Raw genomic sequence first — 26,718 nt, 5'->3', positions numbered from 1 at the left:
GACATGAGGTTTGTATCATTCACAACTAAAGTTGTCAAATTACTCTAACTCTAGCATATATGACCTGTTTCAAATGATCACTTTTACGCTCAACATTGTCACTTCATGTGCACGCACACTCGCTCCGTAATGGGAAAAATATCCTTCCTATTTTATTCAGCTAAATTCATTTATATTATTCTTACTATAAAATCATATAAAATTAAATAATGGCACGGGACTTATAAGCATATATTGTCAACTAAATGAACAAGTCTACAGCCTATTGCATAGCGCATAGCCAGATAACAAAGCCCTATGTATAGGCCAACTCATATTATTTTCTTCTGAAATACATTTTCTTCATATCATAATGTTTCTTTAGACCTGACTAATAATGGATGTATTGTGATGGTGTATATTACATTTATTTTACTTTAAATGTACATGTTCCAAAAGCTCTCATCAGCACCTTGTATGTGTGGAGGCCTGGAGATGCTAAACATATGTGTGGAGGCATTTATAAATGATATTCTTCGAGAGATGCTAAACATGTTTATGTTTCAATTAACATGGCACATAAGATTAAACCTATAGCATAAAGGTCATAACATATGTGTCAGGTAGCCTATCGGTCAGAGCGTTGAGCAAGCAACCGAAAGGTCACTGGATTAAATACCTGAGCAGACAGGGTTAAAAATGTGTAGACGTTCCCTTGAGCAAGGCACTTCACTCTAATTTTCTCCAGGGGTGCCATACTACTATGGCTTACCCTGTAAAACAACACATTTCAAGGCACTTCACATAGGCCCACCCACTTCGGAGAGAGGCCGACCCACTGGGGAGTCAGGCTCAGCCAATCAGAATGAGTTTTACCGCAAATTTCAGTGGCATTTTATTGTCTCCAGCACAAGGTGCACCTGTGTAATGATCATGCTGTTTAATCAGCTTCTTGATATGTCACACCACAAAGGATAAAATGCTCACTAACAGGGATGTAACCACGTATGGAAACATTTTTTGTGTATGGGAACATTTCTGGGATCTTTTATTTCAGCCCGGGAAACATTGGATCAGCACTTTATTTTGCTCAAATAGAGAAACAATTTAATTATGTTTTCTTTGAAAAATGGGCCTGACTGAGAATAGAACGTTCTGTTTTCTGCCTGAGTATGATGCTGTTTATCGCAATTTTCTGGATAATTTTATGAACAGAACAAAACTACTTATTTTCCTCAACAAGAGATTGAAATAAATAGTGTTTCTTTAAAAAGATGGGCCTGGCAGACAAGGACGATTTCCTCACCTTATTCTCCTTGTGGTTATCCATAGTTGTTGGTTATTTACCAGATAACAACAAGTGAAAATGAAACAAGGACCGAAGCAAAAGACTCCTTATTTTACTCAACAAGAGATTGAAATAAAGGGTGTTTCTTTGAAAAGATGGGCCTGGCTGAAAATACATTTAGGGGAAAGGATCCACACAGGATGATTATCTTTCTCTTTATTTACATTGCTGGCTGCCTTGTTTAATACAAATATAGGACATTGAATGCTACCTGAATTGACTCAGAAAAGTAACATAAGTAGGCCTTCAATATCACAGGGGACACTACCCCTCAACACACCCTGTAGCTTTTCTGAAGTCAAATCTCGTATACCCAAATACTTCTCTGCAGCTACCACCACAACATCTATTCTCTGTGATTTACGTTCCATTTCTGCAATACAGTTGATAACCATTGCTATGAATGCTAGGAAGCCAACCTTACTGAAGCATAACTCACTCGTTGCCCTATCCATCTGTGCTGGCACAAATCTACTACTCATTGGGATCGTCTCAGGATCACTCACCCTTGACCCATCCTCCTCCACTTTCTTTCACTGCCTCAGAATATGTCACCCTCTGCACTATTCTGACTCTGGCCGCTTCAACCAGCCTCTCTCGCACCGGACAGTTCTGATTCCCAGCAACATGAGCCCCCGTAAAGATGATCCACACAACTTTATCCACGAAACTACACAATCCTTTGTCCCATTCCCTCCTGCACACTTCCCACATCTTGGAAGCTCCCTCCTACACACTATTGCAATATGACCATAATTTTTTCACCTGAAACAGAGCAGTGGAATCGGCACAAAAGCTCTAACAGGATATCTGAGATATCCTAACATGACTTTGTCTGATAGAGACGCTGACTCTGACCATTTCCAACCATCTGCCATACACTCCAACTGAGCCTAGCAAGATCCTATTGCCACGTTCTAGAATGTATTTGCATATTTCCTTTAGGGAACGACTCTGAAGTACCCATGTGCAATAACTCAATTCGCCCTTGTGTAACAGCTGTCCAGCGATGACAATATGTCTGGTCTTGGCACCAGTGTAACAGATGTGATTGTATTTCTTAACTCTCTTGCGTTGTGTTTTTAAAGAAAGGCTGTCCAGCTAGCTTTTGAGGTGGCGCGATTGGCTAAGACACTTGAGGGAGGACAGTCACATGTGTGAGGCAGAGGTCCCGAATTTGCGCCATGTATGGGCTGAATCAGGAGGAAGTGGTACTCGCTAAGCAAGCAGCTTGACGTCCTTTACACCCCCAATATTTAACAGGTACCATACACATCAGGACATGTAAATAGTGAACTCAGTACACATCGTAAATATGAAAAAAAAATACAGTAATTCAGTGGGCAATCTCCCCCTATCTGCAAGCATAGCCAATGACATAACACCTTATTGATATGTAAATTCAACCCACCCATTAGGAAAACATTAACATCAAATGCGCAGGGGATTGTGGGAAGGTGAGTGGCGCGAACCCTTCTAGCAGAGCAATAGAAAAAAGGTCATCTCTGCTCTACTTTATACAAATTGCATGTGGCCACCCCTGCCATTAACCATTCAGGCGAGGAGCACATGATTGCTTGAAAATCTTCCGTTCATGAAACATAGTTCCGCGTGTCATTTAGTTCCGGGCAAGCACAAACAAAAAATATGGAGGAAAGCCAACCATCGCTGTGTCTGGTTCTCCAATTCTATTTGATTTTGCTTTGCTAGAATACAGAGACAAAATCATAATGCCTGATTGGAGACATTGTTGTTTTGAGATTTGTTGTTCTGCTAGCTAGCTATGAACATCAAACAACCAAAACCTCAAAACTGAGATCAAGACACCGTTTGTGAATGTGTTCAGTAAATAAAATGAAATTTGCATACCAAAGGATAGAAATCACCAGTAAATTATACACTAAGCATGCATTTCCCATGTAATATGCTACCAATTGCAATATAGTTTTCTTATCATTATGATTTTGGTTCTTTGATGATACTTGTGTCATGACATTGATGATTATAGCTCACTTCCAGTTAAATGCATAGATAGGCCTTTAGGTAAAGGAAATCGTGGCTTTGACTTAGAAACATTGTTGTGCAAATCTCTTTACCCACCATCAACACCAGCATCTCTGCAATCCTCCTCCATGCCATTGACCTTCTGATTTTGTCTCTGTATTCTAAAATCATTCTCAGCAAACAAACGAGGTAGAATTACAACGCTCCCCATGCCAAATTATTTACCTTTTTTGTCATTTTTTATTAGCATACAAATTGCCAGGACAGTAGTCTAACTAGAATACAAGGGTTGGATTTCCACTCAACAATTTCATGTGAGAAAAATCATGTAGAAAATGTGGCTGATGGTTAGCCTCATATACATGATCTACTCATAGAATTTTAAATTGAGAACATATCAATATCCAAATGATTTGTGAGTTTAGATTCTCTGCTTCAGATGTACAATGACAAGGGGCACATTGATTGCACATGACCATCAGGCAAATTATGCCATCATATTATAGGCCGATGGCTGCATTGGGGATGCATGCCCTTATGGTATAATGCAAAATGGGTTCACACGGCTGATAACCTGAGACAAAGTGACAATCAAATAAAATCAATTGGACAGCCCACAACTGGAAAGAAATGCTGTTCATTTGAGAAAGCAACACAGAAATAGACAAATTAGAGACAGATTCCCTTCACACCTTTTTATTGCAGAATTGTGATATGTGATGAATGAACATTAACATTAGTTCATCCTGAATAATGTTTAAGGTAACAAATAAAATAAGTATAAACTCTTCACTTCAATTAATCAACATTAAATTAATCAAAATATAATTTCAAAATCTACAAATAATCTAAATTGTTTGTAAATGTTGGACATCTTAGTACAGTGGGGCAAAAAAGTATTTAGTTAGCCACCAATTGTGCAAGTTCTCCCACTTAAGAAGATGAGAGAGGCCTGTAATTGCCATTATAGGTACACTTCAACTATGACAGACAAAATGAGAAAAAAATCCAGAAAATCACATTGTAGGACTTTTAATTATTTTTTTTGCAAACTATGGTGGAAAATAAGTATATGGTCAATAACAAAAGTTTATTTCAATACTTTGTTGGCAATGACTCCAAGCTTGGTATAGTGCTGCAGGGACGGGTGTCCTTCTGGAAGGTTCTTCCATCACCTCCCTGACCACGGCCCCTCATCATCTCCCTGACCAAGATTCTTCTCCCCCGATTGCTCAGTTTGGCTGGGCGGCCAGCTCCAGGAAGAGTCTTTGTGGTTCCGAACTTCTTCCATTTAAGAATGATGGAGGCCACTGTTATTGGTGAACTTAAACTCTGCAGAAATCTTTCGGTAGTCTTCCCCAGATTTGTGCCCTGACACAATCCTGTCTTGGAGCTCTAAGGACATTTCCTTTGACCTCATGCTTGGTTTTTGCTCTGACATGCACTGTCAAGTGTGGGACGTTATATAGACAGGTGTGTGCCTTTCCAATCAATTGAATTTACCATAGGTAGACTCCAGTCAAGATTTAGAAACATCTCAAGGATGATCAATGGAAACAGCACCTGAGCTCCATTTCGAGTTTCATAGCAAAGGGTCTAAAATTGTATGTAAATAAAAAGTATGTTTTTCTTTTTAATACATTTGCAAAAATGTCTAAAATGTTTATTATTTGTAATTATGGGGTATTGTGTGTAGATTGATGAGGGAAAAAATATGTTTAATCAATTTTATAATTAGGCTGTAACCTAAAAAAAATGTGGAAAAAGTGAAGGGGTCTGAATACTTTCCAAATATACTGCATAGTATGAAAAGTTGGTTAGCTACAGTAGCTAGCTAGCAAGCAGCTCATTAGCCTACAGTGGCCTGCTGTAGCTAGCTAGCTAATAATACATCGTTTAACATTTTAAACACATGTATTTACTTAATTACTTGAATAGGTTCACACCTACGCCCACGAAGCGGACAATCTTTTGGAGTAAAGAGCTGTCAAGTGAAAGCACCGCTTCTGGTCGAAATGTACCATAAGGATACATCTGCGCCCTAATTTATAACCATTGCATACATTTCTCACAAAATTTCTGCATGCACTATTTGTGAAAATTCTGCTCACATACAAAAATATTGAGATTTACTTTATTGTACAATCCTCACACTGCCTAATGACCCTCTCCTGTCCCAGCGGTAAGTACACTGTGGGGTACACTGGGAGCAGTGACATCCAAGCATCCAATAAAACCTCAAACGTGTGTGGTAACCTTTTAAACAATGGCCAAAATGCTGCCGGACCCCTGGTTGAGTGGTGCGTACCCCGTCATGTAATCCCTGCCTTTTGCTGACATATGCCAGAGAAATAGCCTCCACAATACAGTGGAGCGGAAGGTGGCACCATCAATTCCCACATGAAATAGCTGCCATATACACCTTCAGAGTGGAGAATGAACAGCCAAGCTTGAAAATCCCCTGTAGGAACATTCAAATATCAAACGGAGAGCTCTGAAAAGGAACAATTCCTCCATTTTGGCACCAAAGCTCGAAAGCCTGCCACTAATACCCATACGACCCTCTCATGGATGGTGCCCTTGTAGACTGTATTATAGCAATAACGTTCAGAGGTAAATCCCTTGCCATCAGATTGGACCTTTCAGGGGCCAAGCTCACAGACTCAAAATCTCCGGCCATGGGTGCCAGACCTAAAAGGCTATGATCTCTACGAAACCAAGGTAATTTGGGCCAACGGGGAGCCACAGAAAAAAACGACAAGCCCTTCCGATGCACCCTCAAGCGTGGCCTGAATCAGGTTCAAGGGGGAAACGCATAAAGGAAGATCCGAGGCCATTGGTGTGCAAGAGCAGCCGTTACCTATGTCGGCCCTGCCGAACATTTCCCATTTCTGGGAGACCCCCGAGAATGCAGGGAACGTGCCAAGGATTTAAGGGGGAGAGACCGCAACACTCCTTGTCTGTTGACGAGGGTTGCGTACAACATATAACCTGCTGTGCAACATGTAGCCTACTGTTCTAACAAGGACTGCTGTTGTATAACATGTAAACACCTGGATATTCACACATCAGGAATAAGCCCAAGGCACTTCAAAGGCAACTCCGCCACTTTAACCTCAAGTTCATTATCTCCAGCTCCAAACCAGTGTCTACATACAGTATGTGAAAACAGTGCATTTCTATATAACATTAAAAAGTTCTACCCGATGGCATCATTAGATCAGATAAGATCAGGAGGAGCAGGGGCAGGAGTATGATGGAGCAAGGGAGGAGGGGGAGAAGGGCAAGACCCTAGGGGCGGAGGTGATGCCGGTGGAGCCCCTAACTCAGGTGAGAAGAGATAGAGAGGTTGATGATGGGAGATTTGTTACAGTTATACTATTAAATTGTTCTTTATTAGGATTGCCATGACAACAGCTAGTCTACCTTGGGTCCATACACACACAAAGATAAAATACAATTATAGACATTAAGTTACTGTATACGCCTATTGATTTCAGTGTTGAACCTATTTTGTCCTGTCCACATCTTTGAGAGATAGCTTTATGCTCTTTGGAACAGTGTTCGAGGCCACGATGATCGACAGAAAGATTGGCAACAAACCCAACAGCTTTTTGGTAAGTACTGATTCCCATCCATTGAAATGAATAATTTACCATGCATATTGTATACCTCAGAGCAACAGTCAGCTGGTCCTTATGTGTTCTTTGTCATCTTTACTCTATTCCTCTATTCAATTATATTCTCTTGTCCTATCCTATCCTACTGTATCCTTGTCGGTCTGTGTGTAGGTGGGAACCCGCTGGAGGGTTCCCCCGAGGTCCGCAGTAGGAGGAAGGTGGAGAGGCGTACCAGAGAGGGGGGTCAAAGGGTCAAGATCAGGACAGTACCCCCCCCCTGCCCGCTGGACCCTGAGGACCCAAAACCTGGCTCCTGGCAGTCTGCATGCCAATCCACCACACCCCCAAAGGAACCTGTCATCAACGACAGAAACTAGTATTAGTGTTGATTCTAGTATTAGTGTTGATTTGATTCTGATGTAGACGTAGGGGCTGATCTCCTGGACACAGATCTTAAGCCTATTCCTAGACTAAAAAGCTATCTCAACATCTTAATAGAGTACATGCTTATTTAGCATCAAAATCATAGTAGTCACATACTGTACGTAGAACATTTTCATTTTGACTCCAGGCACTACATCCGCCTCCTGGCACTACATATATGTGCCCATCCAGCAGCAGAAGCCGGTGTCTATGTGATGAGCTTCTGGGAGGATCGGACCAACCTCCTTCACAGATCTAACCTGCTGGAGAACATCGCTGTCATGTTTGTACGTAATGTCCTCCTTGTTAGCCTGAGTCTATTTCTGCTCTCTTGCCGACTTCTTATGGAGAGCAGATACTGACTGGCACACAGGCTACATTGGTGCATCGTTACATGACAATACAAACGTAATTTACCTTCACCCTACTTGAGTGGGGAGCTCAGTAGGTAAAATGGTTGAAGTGATGTATTTTCCCACTGGGATGTCTTTGAATTGATATCCCCATGTCAAACAGGAAGAAGGCGTGGCTAAGGCAGGTGAAACTGAACAAGCTGTCAGATCCAGGAACAGAAGCTCTGATCCGACGCGTCTTTCAATCATTTATTATGGACGCCAGGTAGGTAACCTACACACAACAACCAAACTGATAAGAGTCACAACATTGTCTGTATATTGTGCAAGTGTGTATAATAGCCATTCAACCTGGTGCGTGTGTGTGCGCGATCTGTTTCACTTACAGGAGCTTCATATCCCCAGATCCTCAAAACATTCTACAGCTGCACCATCGAGAGCATCCTGACCGGTTGCATCACCGCCTGGTATGGCAACTGCTCGTCATCTGACCAAAAGGTGCTACAGAGGGTAGTGCGAATGGCCAAGTACATCACTGGGGCCAAGCTTCCTGCCATCCAGGACCTATACAATAGGCGGTGTCAGAGGAAAGCCCATGAAATTGTCTGAGACTCCAGTCACCCAAGTTAGACTGTTCTCTGCTACTGCACGGTAAGCTGTACTGGAGCGCCAAGTCTAGGACGAAAAGGCTCCTCAACAGCATCTACCCCCAAGCCATAAGACTGCTGAACAATTAATAAAATCAAACTATATTCATAGTTATTTTAATGTATTTTAATGTTTGATTAAGGCTAGTCCAATTCTTTAACGTTGATTTTTGGTTGAGATGGAGACGTGAATCCAACATACAGTATTTCATTATTAACATGAAGATTACATTTGAAATCAACCAAAGCTTGAAACCCTAGACCTATATGTAGTGTCTATTTATTTATTTTACCCTGGGTTGAATTTAAAACAATACAGTGCCTTCAGAAAGTTTTCATACCCTTTGACTTTTCACATTTTTGTTACAGCCTGAATTAAAAATGGATTATTCTGCGCAGGCTTCCTTCTTTTCCCTCTGTCAATTAGGTTAGTATTGTGGAATAACTACAATGTCGTTGATTCATCCTGAGTGTTCTCCTATCACAGCCATTAAACTCTGTAACTGTTTTAAAGTCCAAATTGGCCTCATGGTGAGGTCCCTGAGCAGTTTCCTTCCTCTCCAGCAACTGAGTTAGGGAGGATGCCTTTGTGGTGACTGAGTGTATTGATACACCATCCAAAATGTAATTAATAACTTCACCATGCTCAATGGGATATTCAATGTTTTTTACTGATCTACCAATAGGTGCCCTTCTCTGCGAGGCATTGGAAAAACTTCATTAGTCTTTGTTTTTGAATCTGTTTGAAATTCACTGCTTGACTGAGGGACCTTACAGATAATGGTGTGTGGTACAGAGATGATAGTCAAACACTATTATTTCAATCCATGCAACTTATGTGACTTGTTAAGCACATTTTTACTCCTGAACTTATTTAGACTTGTCATGACAAAGGGGTTGAATACTTATTGACTCAATATGTTTCAGCTTTCATTTAATTAATTTGTATAAAATAAAATAAATAAAAAACATAATTCGGCATGAACATTATGGATATTGTGTGTACACCTGTGACAACAAAATCTAAATTCCAGCTATTTTAAATTAAGGCTGTAACACAACAACATGTGGAAAAAGTCAAGAGGTGTGAATTCTATCTAACGGCACTGTAGCTGTTGATGACTTCGCAAATGTTATATAGGCCTAAATAGTAGCATTGATGATTTATGACTTTAGAGTATGGTTACATTTAATTTGCTCTTTAGACTGGCTGGTTGTTAAGCAACAACCAGCGCATGCGCAACTATGGGGCAAAACAGACTGGGTTGGCTTAGAATGTTGACAACTTGTAAACTATATTTTGTCTCCAATGTATATTGAAAACATAAATAAATGTGCACAGTGAGCACTTGTCTCTCAAATACATTGTTACAGTTGTTGGTTAGCTAGCTAGAAAATTTGAACCATATTAGCATTGACATGAAATCCGTCAAAACACCTCAAAGCAAGAGATGGTATCAAGAACAAGCTGAAACGAGCCTCTTATGATTCCCACATGGCAGCTTCTTGTTATTGTTGGTAGCTATCTTGCAATCCAGAATCACTACAGTTAATGGACTTCTGCCCCATTGAAGAGTGTGCATCGTTTTCGTGACGAAGTCAGCTAACCCATCTATAATATGCAGAGAATTGTTGATTTTGCAAAAAAAAATCTGTTATCTCTGAATCCTGTAGGGACAGTACAGCAGTGGAGGCTTGTGGGAGGAGCTATAGGGGGTGGGCTCATTGTATTACCTGGAAAGGAATTAATGGAACAGAGTAAAACATGTGGTTTCCATAGTTTGATACCATTCCACATATTCCATGTGTGTGGTGGCTAATCTGGCCATCATGCCCCAGCCCACTGTTCCCCTGGCCCAGACCCTGTACCTGGCCAGCCTGTTGGTGTTGTGTCTGCTGGTTAATATGTGTCAGTAGGCAGGCCTGCAGCTTCCTTTTGGCTCTCCAGCTGGTCACTCTGAGCCTGGTCTTCTTCCATCTCTCCTTCACCAGGTCAGCTAATGGAGGCTGGGTTAAGGTCTTCTCCATCTCCCTCCGACAGGTCTGGCTGCGTCTCCAAAGCTCAGTTCGTCTCAGTTTTTACTCCTCATACAGACTCGGGTTCTTAGGCCACAGATGCATATTCGGCCTGGGAGCGAGTCCTCCAGACATGGACATGGACAATACTGTCTTTTGAAAGCTCATATGAGGATAAAGAGGACAGGCAACAGGATACAACATAGACCGGGTGGGTTATATCTAGCCTGGACCTAGATTTTGTTTGTGCTGTATAGCCAAGAGTTAATGGTAAACAGATCTGCTGTGTGCTCATCTGGAAGGAGAACGTGAGGTAACAGGTTATTAACAACTAAAGGAATATAGGTGTACTAGTTTTCAGTTAGGCGGGCCATCAATTTACATACATAAGTACCGATAAATAGCCTCCAGATGCTCTGATGAACTGTTCATTGCAGAGACAGTTTTTCATATCTTTAATCTGAGCCTGGAGAAAAGTGTTGGTCCTCAAACCTGAAGGGAAGCTATAGTCATTTCATGTCTATAGGCCTACAGTCTTTGTTTACATTTACTTTGTTACAAACATTGGAGTTAAACAAGCTTATATTTTGAGCTCTGATGGGGTACAACAGTTGAGCTAAGCTCATGAGGAATTTATAAGGTATATTCTTCACAAACCAATGGGTATGTATGATTCATCTAAGTCCAAAAATGTATGTATCAACTGCAGATTGCCCCTTTAACCACAGATTATAGGCCACATCGCTAGGGAACCAGTATGGAGACATTTAAAAAAGCAAGCATCGCTTATTAAAGGGTTCAGGTTAAAACATTTGCTTGTTGGATACGTTTATAATAGTATTTTGTATTTATTAAGGTTCCCATGAGCCAAGGCAGAAGCTATTCTTCCTGGTATCCAGCAACATTAAGGCAGTTATACAATTGAAAATATTACATAACATAACATTTCCTAACACATTTCTCAACACATTAAAGTGTGTCACCTCAAGCCACTACTCTATTACCACATATGGTGCATTCGTAAAATATTCAGAACCTTTCACTTTTTTCCACATTTTGTTACATTACAGTCTTATTCTAAAAGGGATTACATTGTTTTTTTCTCATCAATCTACACACAATACCCCATAATGACAAAACATTTGTCATTTACATAAGTATTCAGACCCTTTACTCAGGACTTTGTTGAAGCACCTATGGTAGCAATTACAGCCTGAAGTCTTCTTGTGTATGACGCTACAAGCTTGGAACACCTATATTTGGGGAGTTTCTCCCATTCTTCTCTGCAGATCCTCTCAATCTCTGTCAGGTTGGATGGGGAGTAATGCTGCACAGCTATTTTCAGGTCTCTCCAGAGGTGTTCAGACCTTTATGGTGGCCACTCCACCATAAAGGTCTGACTGGTGGAATGCTGCAGAGATGGTTGTCCTTCTGAAAGGTTCTCCCATCTCCACAGAGGATCTCTGTAGCTCTGTCAAAGTGACCCTCAGGTTCTTGCTCAGTTTGCCAGGAAGAGTCTTGGTGGTTCCAAACTTCTTATTTTTAAGAATAATGGAGGCCACTGTGTTCTTGGGGACCTTCAAAGTTGAATACCTTTTTTGGTACTGTTCCCCAGATCTGAACCTTGACACAATCCTGTCTCGGAGCTCTATGGACAATTCCTTCAACCTCATGTCTTGTTTTTTGCTCTGACATGCACTCTCAACTGTGGGACCTTATATAGACAGGTGTCTGCCTTTCCAAATCATGTCAAATCAATGTAATTTACCACAGGTGGACTCCAATCAAGTTGTAGAAACATCTCAAGGATGATCAATGGAAACAAGATGCACCTGAGCTCATAGCAAAGGGTCTGAATACTTATGTAAATAATCTAAAAACCTGTTTTTGCTTTGTCACTATGTGGTAGTGTGTAGATTGATGAGTGTTTTATTTATTTAATCAATTTTAGAATAAGGCTGTAACATAACAAAATGTGGAAAAGGGAAGGGGTCTGAATTCCTTCCAGTGTATCTAAAATACCAAATCCATCTGTACATGTGTGGAGAGTGCGTGTCTTATCATGCATGTAAGCGGGTTTCTGTGCCTGTGTGTCTCTTCACAGTTGCTGTTGTTCCATAAGGTATATTTGTATCTGTTTTTTAAATCTGAAAATATTTGTAAGAACATAGAATATGGGATTGATTTTAATGAATTAATTTGATTATGAGTATGCAGGCCATGGAAGAACTGGAACATTTTCAGCTTCCAGGAATTGTGTACAGATCCTTGCGACATGGGGCCATGCATTATCATGCTGAAACATGAGGTGATAGCGGTGGATGAATGACTCAACAATGGGCCTCAGGATCTTGTCACGGTATCTCTGTGCATTCAAATTGCCATCGATAAAATGCAATTTTGTTCGTTGTCCATAGCTTATGCCTTTCAACACTCTCATACCAAAACCCCACCGCCACCATGGGGCACTCTGTTCACAAGGTTGACATCAGCACACCGGCATACACATGGTCTGCTTTGAAATAAATAAGCTTTTTGTGCATATGAAAAATGTTTGGCCTGTTTTATTTCAGCTCATGAAACATGGGACCAACACTTTACACGTTGCGTTTATATTTTTGTTCACTATATCAGAAGACTCGTACTAAGCATAAACGATACATTATATTCAATCAAATTAACCTCACGTAAAAATAAGTAATTCATTTTTTTGTTGACCAATTTCAACACTATCGTTGACCTAATTTCTTGGTGGGTGAAAAACAACGAAAAACGCCACCTGCTGGAGGAAGATAGATTTCCCACCGAGTTGGGCCTCTCTTCCTCTCTGGTACAACCCACTGAGCAACCACTGGCCGATTCCGTTTCTTAAACAGAAGTAAACGAATTTGTCCAATAGAAAACTCTCTTTTTAGATACAAAACGAAATTATTTTGACTAATGATTCCACCTCAGGGAGCAAGCTGTTCAGTGCTAAGGAATGTGTAACGTTAGCGTCTTTCACATTTATCAAGAGCTGGATTTGGAAATAACCATGTCACGTTTGCTGACGTTACATTGAAGAATACTTTGATTGCCGGTGGGTATTTTTCAGGACAGCAGCACTGCCAATTTACCTTGCTAGCTAGCAGTAACATTGGTTAACGGTACCTTATCGAGATGCTAACTAGCGTTAGCCAGCCACATCGTCAATATAAACTAGCCAGCTAGTATTTACTATTAGTAATGGCAGCAGACGTACAGGTGAGCGTGTGACCATATCAGGTGCAATTGCAAAAACGTCGATGAAATAGCGAATATGAACAAAGGGAATATCTGAAAGCTAGCTAAGTTACTGTAGACCAGCATCACTAGTTTGCGAGCTAATTTGTTAGCTATCCCCAGACTGTCTGCCGGCTAGCTAGCTAACTGCCAGCTAACTGTTACAACGTATCAGCTGACGATGCCCACGAAGAATAGTTAGCAATGCTGGTATTAACGTTACTGACAATCGTTTAGAAATATGCTGGTGTTTATGAACTAGTATTTAGCTCAGTTGAAAAATCATAATTTTCAAGAAGCAGTTTTCCTGGTTCTCCCCAATAAGATAGTTCACGTTAGCTAGCTAGCTAAGTAGGCTACTGGAGGAAATTATACATGAATAAGTAGTTAAAATGGTTTCTGTGGTTTCTTTCTGGCAGGTGATGGTAACCTAAGACAACATGAGAGAAGAAACGGCTGATCAAGCTAACGTTATTGTCTGCCCTTGAGAGATTTGCGGGAATCCTTTTAGTAGAAAAATCTGGTCCTAACGAACTTGAAATATGCAAGCCTAGCCACCTGGCAATAACGTTCCATCTTCCAGATGGGGTGTAGTGCTACTCTTCTGTGTACCACAGTAATGCAGTGCTACTTTGACAATTTGGATTGATAGCTTAGGCCTACTTGTGTTGATCAGCTCATCATCCAATATAACACAATTTCCATCATTTTGGGGGTTCTGTCAAACATTACTGTATTTCACACATTTCTGACTGAGGGTTAGTAAAATCAGCTTCCTGTCGAGATGTTTTCAGCTCTGAAGAAGCTAGTTGGTTCTGAACCAGGCCAGCCGAGGGACAAGAACATCCCCGCTGGTATGCAGTCCATGAATCATAGTTTACAGAGACGCTTTGCCAAAGGAGTACAGTACAACAGTAAGTTGTGTTTTTTTTATGCATATAGCATTATATGATATAATTAACAGTACCAGTCACAAGTTTGGACACCTACTCATTCAATGTTTTTTCTTTAATTTTACTATTTTCTACATTGTAGAATAATAGTGAATACAACAAAACGTTTAAATAATAGTAACCAAAAAAAGTGTTCAACAAATCCAAATATATTTTATATTCTAAGTAGCCATCCTTTGCCTTGATGACAGCTTTGCACATTATTGGCAATGTCTCAACTAGCTTCATGAGGAAGGCTTTTCCAACAGTCTTGAAGGAGTTCCCACATATGCTGAGCACTTGTTCACTGCTTTTCCTTCACTCTGTGGTCCAACTCATCCCAAACTATCTCAATCAGGTTGAGGTCTGGGGATTGTGGAGACCAGGTCATCTGATGCAGCACTTCATCACTCTCCTTGGTCAAATAGCCCTTGAGGTGTGTTTTGGGTCATTGTATTGTTGATAAACAAATGATAGTCCCACTAAGCACAAACCAGATGGGATGGCATATCGCTGCAGAATGCTGTGGTAGCCATGCTGGTTAAGTCTGAATTGAATTCTAAATAAATCACAGACCGTGTCACCAGCAAAGCACCATCACACCTCCTCCATGCTTCACGGTGGGAACCACACATGCGGAGATCATCCGTTTACCTACTCTGCGTCTCACAAAGACACGGCGGTTGGGACCAAAAATCTCAAATTTGGACTCATCAGACCAAAGGACAAATTTCCACCAGTCTAATGTCCATTGCTCATGTTTCTTGGCCCAAGCAATGTTCTTCCTTTTTCAGAAATTCAACCATGAAGGCCTGAGTCTCCTCTGAACAGTTGATGTTGAGATGTGTCTGTTACATGAAATCTGTTGAAGCATTTATTTGGGCTGCAACCAGCAGTTAACTCTAATAAACGTATCCTCTGCAGCAGCGTTAACTCTGGGTCTTCCTTTCCTGTGGCGGTCCTCATTAGAGCCAGTTTCATCATAGCGCTTGATGGTTTTTGAAGTTCATGACATTTTCCAGATTGACTGACCTTCATGTCTGAAAGTAATGATGGACTGTCATTTCGCTTTGCTTATTTGACCTGTTCTTGCCATAATATGGACTTGGTCTTTTACCAAATAGGGGTATCGGTTGTATACCACTCCTACCTTGTCACAACACAACAAATTGGTTCGAACACATTAAGAAGGAAAGAAATTCCATAAATTAACTTTTGAGAAGGCACCCCTGTTAATTGAAATTAATTCTAGGGACTACCTCAAGAAGCTGGTTGAGAGAATGCCAAGCGTGTGCAAAGCGGTCATCAAGGAAAATACTTTGAAGAATCTCATATAAAAAGAAAATGTAACACTGTTTTGGTTGTTACATGATTCCATATGTGTTATGTATTATTTCATAGTTTTGATGTCTTCACTATTATTCTACAATGTAAAAATAAAGAAAAAACATTGAATGAGTAGGTGTGTCAACTTTTGACTGGTACTGTAGGTTACTGTACATATATTAAGAGGTACGCTAGTCATTCTTTGTTTTATTATTTCTCACAAGTGAAAATAGTTATCCGTGGAGACAGAAATACTGGAAAGAGCACTCTATGGCATCGACTGCAAGGAAAGAAATTCACAGATGACTACGTCCCCACTCAAGAGATCCAGGCAACCAGCATCCATTGGAACTACAAAAGTAAGAGAACTGGGATTCTACACTTTACTTCACACCTTGATCAACGCTTTTAGTCCTATATTTTTTTATTCACTCCAGGCTAAAACCTATCTAATCCTGCCAACAATATATACTTGTGAAGTTTACTTTTCCTACTTCTGCAACTGTAATTCACAGTTGAACATGGCACATATAAAGGTAAATAATATCCATTTAATAATATCCATTTATTTACTATGTTTGAGAAATAGTATTGCGTAGTTAGCTAGATCAGTAGTTTTGCCTACAAATGTTTTGTGGCATTAGTGGGGTAGTGAAAACAATCTCTAGTGTACATCCAGACCACAGTAGGCCTATTCCCTCAAACAATTTCCCTCCTCAGACCGTGTGATTAATAAAGAGGCCCATGGGTAATGATGCAATTCCACCTGTAGTACAGAAATAACTTTTCCAGCTTGCCTTTCCCAGCTATCATATGTGCGCACAGAGCCTTGGGATACATAGTAGTTTGTGCTTTAGTATGTGAGGCTTTGTCAGTTGAGGCTTGTGATGACTGTTTCTCTGTATCTCAGCCACTGATGACGTGGTCAAGGTGGAGGTGTGGGACGTGGTGGATAAAGGTGAGTGTGATGACTTTGTTGGGTGAATGTGACTCATGAGTCAATCAGTTGATAGCTACTGTTTCTACTGATGTATTAGTGTCCATGTATTATCCCATTGTCCATCCATACTTTTACTATTTTTTTGTTCAGAAATGTTTATACATAAATCTTGTTTCTGTGTCATTTTTTTCTCCTCGCAATATTAATGTTGTTTTTCTTGCTCCTCTTTTGCACTTGCCTCAGGCCAAAAATACCCTCTCCCTGAGGGTGTAGGTGAGAGTCACTGTGTGCACTGATGTAGGATCTTAATTTGATCTCCCTGTTACAGGAGAACTTTCCTGCAATGCAAAAACGTGTAGTGTGTTTAAGGATTAAAAATGCGTCTGAAGATTGTAATTTCCACTTTTTTTCCCCTAATGAAAAATCTATCATAACCTACAAAAATGTCCATCAATTATAATCCACATACAATTCACATTTGCTGTTGCTGCAGGATTATTTTCCTGCTGTAGCAAACTAGCTCAAATTAAGATCCTACATCTGTTGTTCCTAGAAATTAGTTGCTTATGTGCACTGGGTTTGTCCCTCTTGTGAAGGTTGGTCGTTACTTAGTTTGCAATGTGGCTGAAATAAAAAGATTGCTCATTGCTTGCAAGAAGATGACTGTTTGACTACTTTGTATGCTATAACCTGGAGCTACTGTCTCTTTTTAAAAGAAGAGAATTGAGTATGTGTTTGCCAATAAGAACATAAGAGCTTTTCTGCTTCTGGCAATCCTGTATTTGTTGCACTTAGCAGACGGTAAAGCTAGAAATAAAGGAATTCACATTTTTGTTTTAAAATAATGCCATGTTTAATCATACTGTATGTATATGGTTCATAGAAATAGAATCACTAGAACTGGAATAGCCCCTCTGACTGTATTACAGACTCATTAATTTGAATGAGGATGCCCGTTCGAGGGATTTTATTTATATGACATGGCTTTCTCGCGTTGTAATGCTTGACAGCAATAGTTCAATGTAATGTCCAGTTTAATGTTCTGAATTGCAGCTTCTTGACATTCTGCTTTCTCACAGGCCGAGGTAAAAAACGAGGGGACACTTTGAAAGTGGAGAATGAACCCCAAGAGGTGACTATCACGTTTAAGATTCCTCTATTTGGCTTATCTAACGAGTCCCACTGGGGAGCTTTTTGTATAGTAGCTAGTAAGTGGTAAACAAAGGTCACATTCTCATAAGACTCATTTATTTTCAATTATCTAAATAATAACAATTGATTTGTTATAGTCTGACGAGGTGGCCTTGGATGCAGAGTTCCTTGACGTTTACAAGAACTGCAACGGTGTGATCATGATGTTTGACATCACCAAGCAATGGTCAGTCTGTGTTGTGCATTATAGAACAGTCCAGTACATTAGTTACAAGGTTTACATTAAATGGCAGATATTCAAGTAGAATTTAGGAGACCATAAGCCCCTGGTGAAAAGTAGTGCACAACAATGGCAATAGGAGGACATTTGGGATGGAGCCATGGTTCAATTAATAAATCAATGAACTCTAATGGAACATGCATGGGGGATTAGGTCTCAGTAAGCCGGTGTGTGGCCATGAACCACTTAGCCCCACAGTCGCTGGCAGGCATCTGACTCAGCTTAGCTTCAAAGTCAGAACAGTGTGAAACAGATTACCATTGTATTTACTTTGAACTTGGCCAAGTATGGGGAGACACACATATTTGTAATTCCTCACATAGGGAGAAACAATAGCTATAAGTTTGTTTTATTCTTTTTTTATGACGTTGCAGGACGTTCAACTACATCCTGAGAGAACTACCCAAAGTACCCACTCATGTTCCAGTCTGTGTCCTAGGCAACCACAGGGACATGGGTGACCACCGTGTCATCCTACCTGATGACATCCGCCAGGTTATTGCTAATCTCAATAGGTAGTTAACTGAACTCCCTGTTTTAGTCTTATTTGGGTTGCAAAGATTTTTTCCCCCAAAAAAGTCCTGGTTTTCCTGAAATCAGGAGGGAATAAGAACAAAATCCTGGATCCCCCAACCAAGATTTCTGGAACACTTGGGAAATTGGGGAATGTTGCCTACATTTTGCAACAATTACAAGTAGTCATAAGCTGTGTCTATATACTTGACTGATGGTTTCTTGCAGACCCATGGGTTCCTCCTATATTCACTACGCTGAAGCCTCTATGAAGAATGGATTTGGCTTGAAATATTTACACCGATTTTTCAACATCCCTTTCCTGCAACTGCAGGTTAGTTCTAGCTTTTACTACATTGTATTATGAAATATATACCTATGGTCATAACCATCTTGTGAATTTCATGGAGGTCATGAAATCACATCAGAAATACAGCAGGCACAGACTAAGTACTAACCACTCCCTGTGAAAGGGTTTCTGAGAGTGCTTGTGAAAGGAGTATTAGTGCTCTGGTTCATGGTCAGTCATTCCAAGCCTCTGTTGATCTTTACAGAGGGAGACTCTGTTACGGCAGCTCGAGACCAACCAGTTAGACATGGACGCCACTCTGGAGGAGCTCTGCGTGCAGCAGGAGACTGAGGATCAAAACTATGAAATGTAATATGATATTTTCACTGTATTAGTTTGTTTGGTGTGTTCAGTGATATTTATACTTTATCAGTTTTTGGCATGTAGACTGATTATCACAATGTGTATTTGCTTTGATAGCAGTGTATTTGTGTTGTTCTTTAACACTTATAGCAAATGTTTTAATGTTTCTTTAATTGATGCAGCACTGATTTGCCAATACTAACAACACAGCACCCATTGTTTTGCAGTTTCTTGGAGAATACGGAGACCCGCAATAAAGGCTATGGTTCACCTTGTCCAGCCAACGGTCAGAGCCCTTGCTCGGGCTCCCAATCCCCCATCGTCACTCCAAGTGGGGCCTCCACTGGCAGCTCTAGCCCTGGGACCCCTCAGCAGCCACCCATCGCTGCCCAGGTCCCTAGCCTCCAGTCTCTCTCGCCTTCTCCCTCTCCTCCACCTCCTGCCTTGCCAGCCGGGATGGTTTCCCCCTCCACTGAGCCTCAGTCCCCCACTCTGACGCAGGCTCGGAGTCCTGATCATCTTGGACCATCACCACCTCCCCCTGCCCAGGCACCGCCTCAGAAACGTGGCCTCATCTCACGTCTCTTTGGCTCCGCCCCTGCCCCAGAATTCCCTGCAGCCATGCCAGGTAAGTAGTCGCTGCATCAGTATTTGACTATTTCCATAACAAACACACACTGCACTGACGAATGGACAGAAGCACTGAGTGGCCACGGAATGCTAGCGATCACCTGTATGGTGTGGGAATTTAACATGTAGAATCATCTGGAAATTAACAGAAAATGACAGACAATGTTCTGTTCAATGGCAATAGGATGGCCAAACACTGCTTTTAACCGTTTGTTGTCACAGTGTGTTTTGTCCAATATTGTATCCAAAAAGCTTAGGAAAGGACTAAGCTATGCATGTAAAACCTGTGTGTACTAGACCAGGAAGTAGTCACAGGAAATCTTTGTGAATGATTGATTGGATTTTTGTGAAGTATTTGTAAGGACCATTGCACTGCTTGGCACTAGAATCTCATCTGAGGGGATTAATACAAAATAAAAAACTGAATTAAGGAAACTGCATGCTAGAACCTTCCATGTGGTAACCGCCAGATTATTTTTGACAGTTTTACAGAACAACACTTTGTATTGAGGGAGGTAACATTGATATTTTAGCCCAATACAGTTTAGCAGGTTTTAAGCATTCTGTTTGCTCTAGATTCTCCCCTCATTTGTGCTGGGTTTTTTTCATGTATTGCTGGTAAAAACATGGATTCTGAGGTGAGTTATCACTGTACCAATATCAGTGTAAGTCTGTGGTGTTAAAGGATAAAAGGATCAATCCCTAATGGCACCCTATTCCCTATATAGGTCAAAAGTAGTGGACTAAATAGGGGATATGATGCCATTTACGCATCAAGGCTCTTTTGTTCACTGTTTTGTCTCTGTCTGCAGAGCCAGAGCCTTCCCCTGTGTGTCCTGCTAAAGTTCAGAGTGTGGATGACTTTGTGCCAGACGAGGGTCTGGATAAAAGCTTCCTGGAGGACAGCTTCCCCTCTAAAGTCAAGGTCCCCCAGCCAGCACCTGCACTGGACAGTGACAGGTAAGCAGTAGCAGAGTTCTTACTTTCACAGATGAGAATGTGTCCCTGGCCATAGAAATAAGAATAAATAGAATGGGCTTGGAACTTCTAACCTTGGCAATTTGACTGGTAAACTCGTGGGTACACTCACAATGTCTTCCTGGTATTGTGATGTAATCATTTCCATGGTAATGTAGAATGTTCATTCAAATGATGCTTCCTGATATGGCTCATGCAATGGAGTGTATTTTCTTGTAATGTCATTTTAGTTGATTCGTCAAATCACAGCACAGATTGATCGTTACACTTCCTGCTTTTACTTCCTGCTTTGCTCCTAAGGCACACTCGCGATGGCTGCCAGGTCACCCTTTATGCCAACATTGACTTGAATGGACACAACCTTTCTATTTATTATTATTATTATTCTTAATTATATGTCCCTAGATGCATCTTAAATGGCACCCCATTCCCATAGGGCTCTGGTGAAAATGTGTGCACTATATAGGGAATAAGGTGCCATTTTGTATGTAGGGCCTGTCTATATTTGGATGGGACGTTAAACGGGTGTCCTGACTCTCTGATGTCATTAAAGATCCCATATAACCCCAAGATAACCCCGGTGTCCTGGCTAAATTCCCAATCTGGCCCTCAAACCATCATGGCCACCTAATCATCCCCAGTTTATAGTTGGCTCATTCATCCCCCTCCTCTCCCCTGTAACTATTCCTCAGGTCGTTGCTGCAAATGACAATGTCAGTCAACTTACCTGGTAAAATAACGGTAAAATAAAAAAATTGCCACTAGTTCTTTCCTTCCCTACTGGATAAAAAATGCGAAAAGGCGAAAATAAAAACGTTAGATGCTCTGTGTGTCCCCAGTGAGGGAGAAGACAGAGGGAACCCTATGGTGGCAGGTTATCAGGATGAACTAGACCCAGATGACAAAGAGCTGCCCCAGCCCAGCACCCTGGGCCTTCTCACCAGTAAAGACTTCACCATGTCCAGCGATGAGGAGGAAGCACCCCCACCACCAGCAGCACCCGCTGCCGCGCAGGATGACCACCTTGACCGTGAATCAGAGCTGAAAAAGTAAGCCCCAAATAAATGTCCAGCATATCCGTTAATGTAGTCTCCTTTCTGTTTTACGCCCCTCTTATATCGTTCATATCCGTTAATGTAATCTCCTTTTTGTTTTACACCCCTCTTATATCGTTCATAGTTTTTAATGTAGTGTAATTTATAGTAATAATCAGTGTTTGTAAGTGGTATTTTTGTTTTCCATTTTAGACTGGGCACTGAGTCCATAATGCCCCATGCCATGGAGCCTCAAGCTCCGGAGCCTTTTACTCCTGCTTCCCAGCTCCTGGAGAACACTGTCCTCTTGGAGGCAGAGCCAATCTCCCTCACCATGATCCCTGCAGTAGCCCTGGAGCAGCCAGGCCCCCAGCCAGGCCCACCCAGAGCAAAGAAGGGGGGAAGGCCTGGGGTGGAGGGTTCAGACTCTGACCCAGAGGCCCCTGTTGCTGAACAGATGCTTTCCTTCATCATGGATGATCCTGATTTTGAGTCTGAGCAGGAGGTGGTCATCCAGAAGATAACTAAGGTAGCTATGGCAAAAGGATGTTATTTAGGGTTGTAAGCTACAATTCATCATGGTTAGATTGAGTAGTTGTCAACCTATAGAAATTACTTTCCTGGTAAAATATGTAGTGCTGCATTTGTGAAATATTAATTTTATACATTTGGGTGTAATACACATTTTCAATAAATTATTTTATTGTTATTTTATGTTAGGATACATGGTTAAAATCTATATGTGATAGTCTGAACTTGTGGGATATCATTATTTCCCTCTGCATCCATCCACAGGAGGTTTTCCCAGTCAGGGATGAAGTACTGTCTGATCTGGAGCTGTCAGATGATGACATCCTTCCAGCCGTTCGGATCCCTGAGCCTCTGAAGGCAACGCCGGTCCTGAAGCCCTCCTTTAAGAGCAAGAATGAGACAGACCTGTTTGGCTTGGGCTTCACTGAGGAGGCCCCCAGAGCCAAGGACAGCAGTGAGGACCTAGAAGGCAAGTCCACTGCCGCAAATATATCGAGAACAGGGTCGTATTCATCAGTGCATACTGTAATAAAATGTTTTGCCACGTAAAAAGAAAAAAAGTGTCTTATTGGACAAGAGTTAAGGTAGTTGTACCCTGTTTCAGTCCATTTTCTTCCATTTGTTATCTAATGAATATGACCCAGTACCATAGAATAGTACCGTAGCACATGACTGAGAACAATACCAAAGTGTATCACCTTATGAAACCAAATTGCTTTGTATTTATTGCTCAAATTATACAAATTGCTTTTCAGAGAAGGAAAGCAAACACTCCTCAAAAGAAAAGAAGAAAAAGAAGAAGAAAAACAAAGAGGTAAGGGAGTGGATGTCTTTTCAGATGGTTATCATGTCAAGGGGAAGTGGCGAGTGTTTACTGTATACAGCATAGTAGGCATACATTTGGAGAAGAAAAAAAATCTGACATTCTGTGAAATTATTCTGCCTTTTTTCTTAGGAGGAGGAGAAGAGCAGCAAGAAGAAGCATAGAAAGGACAAGAAAAAAGAGAAAGATGAGACAGGAACAGGAGATGACAAAGAGAAGAAAAAGAAGAAATCTCGGACCAAGAAAACCGAGGATGTGGATGACTTGGAGGATTTCTTGGCCGGAGGGGAGGGGTCAGAACATCGAGAGGGTGGAGACTATGAAGAACTCTAGAACCCAAGTACTCCTTTTTTGGAACTTGACTCTGAAGAGCTGCAGAACCCAACTTGTCATTTGAAACCTTTTGGTTCCTAGAACCAGATTCATTTGTGCACAAGCTGCATCGCAAGCCATAACCATTGTCATGCTCACCCATTCCCAGGTAAAAACCTAGACTCTGTGGTGGCTGTGTGTTGCATTGATATTATTTCCCATGAGCACTACTGATGACATCACCCTCTTGACTTTTGGATGAGATGAGAAACAGGAAGGAGACTTACACACAAAGATCAAGGAGCCACTAAGGAAAGATTTTACTTTTTTATTTTCTGAACATTTAACCTAACATTTGTATTTGCTTACGGTTTTTCCTTTTAGCTTTTTAAAAGATGCCAACCTAAAGTGAACCACTCCAAAAGGGCTAGGCAGGGCTAACATGTTTTTGTCTGAATGTCCTCTATTTCCTATAATAATTGCTTGACTGATTGGAAGTGTAGATATTACATCGTGGAGCCTTTTCAAGGTAGATGGTCATATTTCACATATTGAAGATTGCCCTCTTATTTTGATCCACTGGTTGTGTTTCTCTGACTCAGTGATGTAATGGTTGTTGGAAGTTGTGCTGCTTTAATCTAGCCTAAAGAACTGCTATCTCTGTTTATATGATAATGCACTCCCTAAAAATGGAACAGGTTCCCCAATGCACCATTTTACAGCTAAACTGACCGTAGTTTTATTTTGTCTACATCCCAAATGCACCCTTTTCCCTATATAGGGTGAAATTTTTCACTAGGACCCATAGGGCTCTGATCAAAAGTAATGCACTATATAGGGAATAGGGTGCCATTTAGGACGCAGACTTTGTGTCACCTTTAGCGCCTCAGTACACATTTTCAGTGTGTTTTCCTTATTTGCCTTAAAAGGAAGTTGCATATAAACACCAACCAAGTGTTAAGTGCTCTTACTGTAAGTCAATTGAACTGCATCCTAACTGACAGGAAGTAGCATCAGACAGATGTCCGGTGCCTTCGATAGGTGAACTGTAACTGTATTTTACTCCAACGTATCATTTACATTTAAGTCATTTAGCAGACGCTCTTATCCAGAGCGACTTACAAATTGGTGCATTCACCTTATGACCTCCAGTGATCATATGTGTACTTTGAATTAGAGCCAGTACCACAACCTCTGCAGCCCAACACACAATATATGTAAATGTTTGCTTTTATTCAGAGCTGCTGCTTGGACCTTGGATTGGAATCATGTTTTATATTGTAAAGACATTAACAATTTATGAATAATTGAAGAAGTAATAAACTGCTTACACAAATAAGGCAAAACAAACAATGAATTGTTACTTCATAAATGTTCTGCATTTCAAAACTCCTATTATTTTAACTAAGCATTACTGTCTCGTTTTGAAGTTCATTTGAAATATTATTTTTTGCAATGGCTGTTTTTCTTGGAGATATTTCAAAGGCAGCCTACTAACATTGAATGCAGCTTTTTATGGCCTGAAACTTGTCGACAACAGTGCTTCATTAATACTACTCTTATCAAAGTTATTTACCTTCACCAATTTTTTATTACGAGGAAATACAAATGGGATTGTTTCATACTAAGATTACAACCAGGTCATATGTATGTCACCTGGTTTGTCTGAAATACAAAGGGTTCTATTGGCTAGTACAAATTTTTAGATCTCCCATGTGTTGGTTGGTGTGCTACATCAGGTTGAATAGTTGCATCACAAAAAGTAACGAGTAATTCCAATCTGTTTACCTTGCGAAGACCACCATGCTATTCTGTAATGACAGACACCCATCAATTTAATTAAGAGCAGCATGCATTCATATGCATATCAGACAAGGAAATAAATGCAAGTGTTATTCAGGAATGACATACATTTTATTTCCACAATGTTACAAGGTATGTTTTTTAACTTACAGACTTTTAGATGTTACATTTGTCAGTTTACAGTGCACTCTTACTGGTCTGATATCAAAAGGAAATGTAAAATTTATGTTTTAAAATCTGAAACAATGCATTGATCTTGAATACTGTGTGATCTGCTTCCTTGTTTGTAGTTGTCATTGGGTTGTTCATAGCAAAATGCTAAAAGCACAGTTCCAATTGAAGCATGAGATTTATGTTGTGCAATAACAAAATAATGTATTGAAAGGAACAATTTGTATATTTATTTTCATCCCATGAAATGTTTCCATATTCTCACTGGATGTGAACTTGTGTTTGGTTTGTCTAATAAATGCAAACTTATTTCTTCATCGATGGCGTTTCATTTTTACTGCTTTGAAAATAATGAACGCTATTGCGAACAACAACAAAACAAATATAATCAGCACTTAGCTCTTGTTACCACCAGGGAGCAGAGTAACTTTTCTTGACATTTAGTTATTCAGATGAAAGTGAAGTACAGGATAGGCTATGTGTATATTAAAATTAAATACAATGGCTTTAGATTCGAATAAGTTACAAGTTTGTAACTTTAAAAAGCAGTAATGCATGTCTTATTTTGTAGAATTTAAACGACCCCCCCCCATTCTGGGAAAAATATGATTTGTCACCCCCCAATATATCACTTTAAACATAACTATGTAATCACACTAATAATAATATTCAATGAAAGCGCTTGTGCTGATTATAGACACATAATAGCGCGTTTTTAAATTTCAAAAGATTGCGACCCCGCCCTTTGCCTCAATGGTTTCATCCACTGCCCCCACCCCTCAGCAGTGGCACATGATGCAGGTACTGTGCATGTGTGGGAATCTGACAGTCTGTCCTTGGTGGCTGACCTCCAGTAAGTAGTTCAAACAAAGGATATGTTCGACATTTCTTTACTTCTACCACGCAATACAATAAAACACAACCGTCATCAGTCTTCATTTTCGCTGCATTGAATTACAGGTCACTCTTTATGTTAGCTAGCTACAGTAA

General features: G+C 40.6%; 1 protein-coding gene across 2 annotated transcripts; it reads left to right on the top strand.

Moving 5' to 3' along the window:
* The first annotated feature begins 13,194 nt into the window (after window positions 1-13,194).
* Window positions 13,195-26,045, top strand: LOC124036517 (rab-like protein 6). 2 transcript variants are annotated; one of them, XM_046351200.1, is made up of 17 exons: window positions 13,195-13,469; window positions 14,071-14,565; window positions 16,134-16,268; window positions 16,820-16,867; window positions 17,093-17,122; window positions 17,929-17,981; window positions 18,139-18,227; window positions 18,656-18,796; window positions 19,023-19,128; window positions 19,349-19,452; window positions 19,674-20,074; window positions 20,889-21,036; window positions 21,894-22,103; window positions 22,302-22,617; window positions 22,884-23,088; window positions 23,375-23,433; window positions 23,575-26,045. In XM_046351200.1, the coding sequence occupies exons 2-17, from the start codon at window positions 14,436-14,438 to the stop codon at window positions 23,773-23,775; spliced, it is 2,376 nt and encodes a 791-aa protein (XP_046207156.1). In that variant the 5' UTR covers window positions 13,195-13,469; window positions 14,071-14,435; the 3' UTR covers window positions 23,776-26,045. The 2 variants fall into 2 exon arrangements, with proteins under 2 accessions (XP_046207156.1, XP_046207157.1); XM_046351201.1 differs by lacking the exon at window positions 17,093-17,122.
* Window positions 26,046-26,718: the final 673 nt, after the last annotated feature.

The sequence above is a fragment of the Oncorhynchus gorbuscha genome, linkage group LG05 (assembly GCF_021184085.1).
Source record: "Oncorhynchus gorbuscha isolate QuinsamMale2020 ecotype Even-year linkage group LG05, OgorEven_v1.0, whole genome shotgun sequence".
In the NCBI taxonomy this organism is placed as follows: Eukaryota; Metazoa; Chordata; class Actinopteri; order Salmoniformes; family Salmonidae; genus Oncorhynchus; species Oncorhynchus gorbuscha.
The sequence above is the reverse complement of the archived record's forward strand: the minus strand, read 5'-3'. Positions and strand labels throughout refer to the sequence as shown.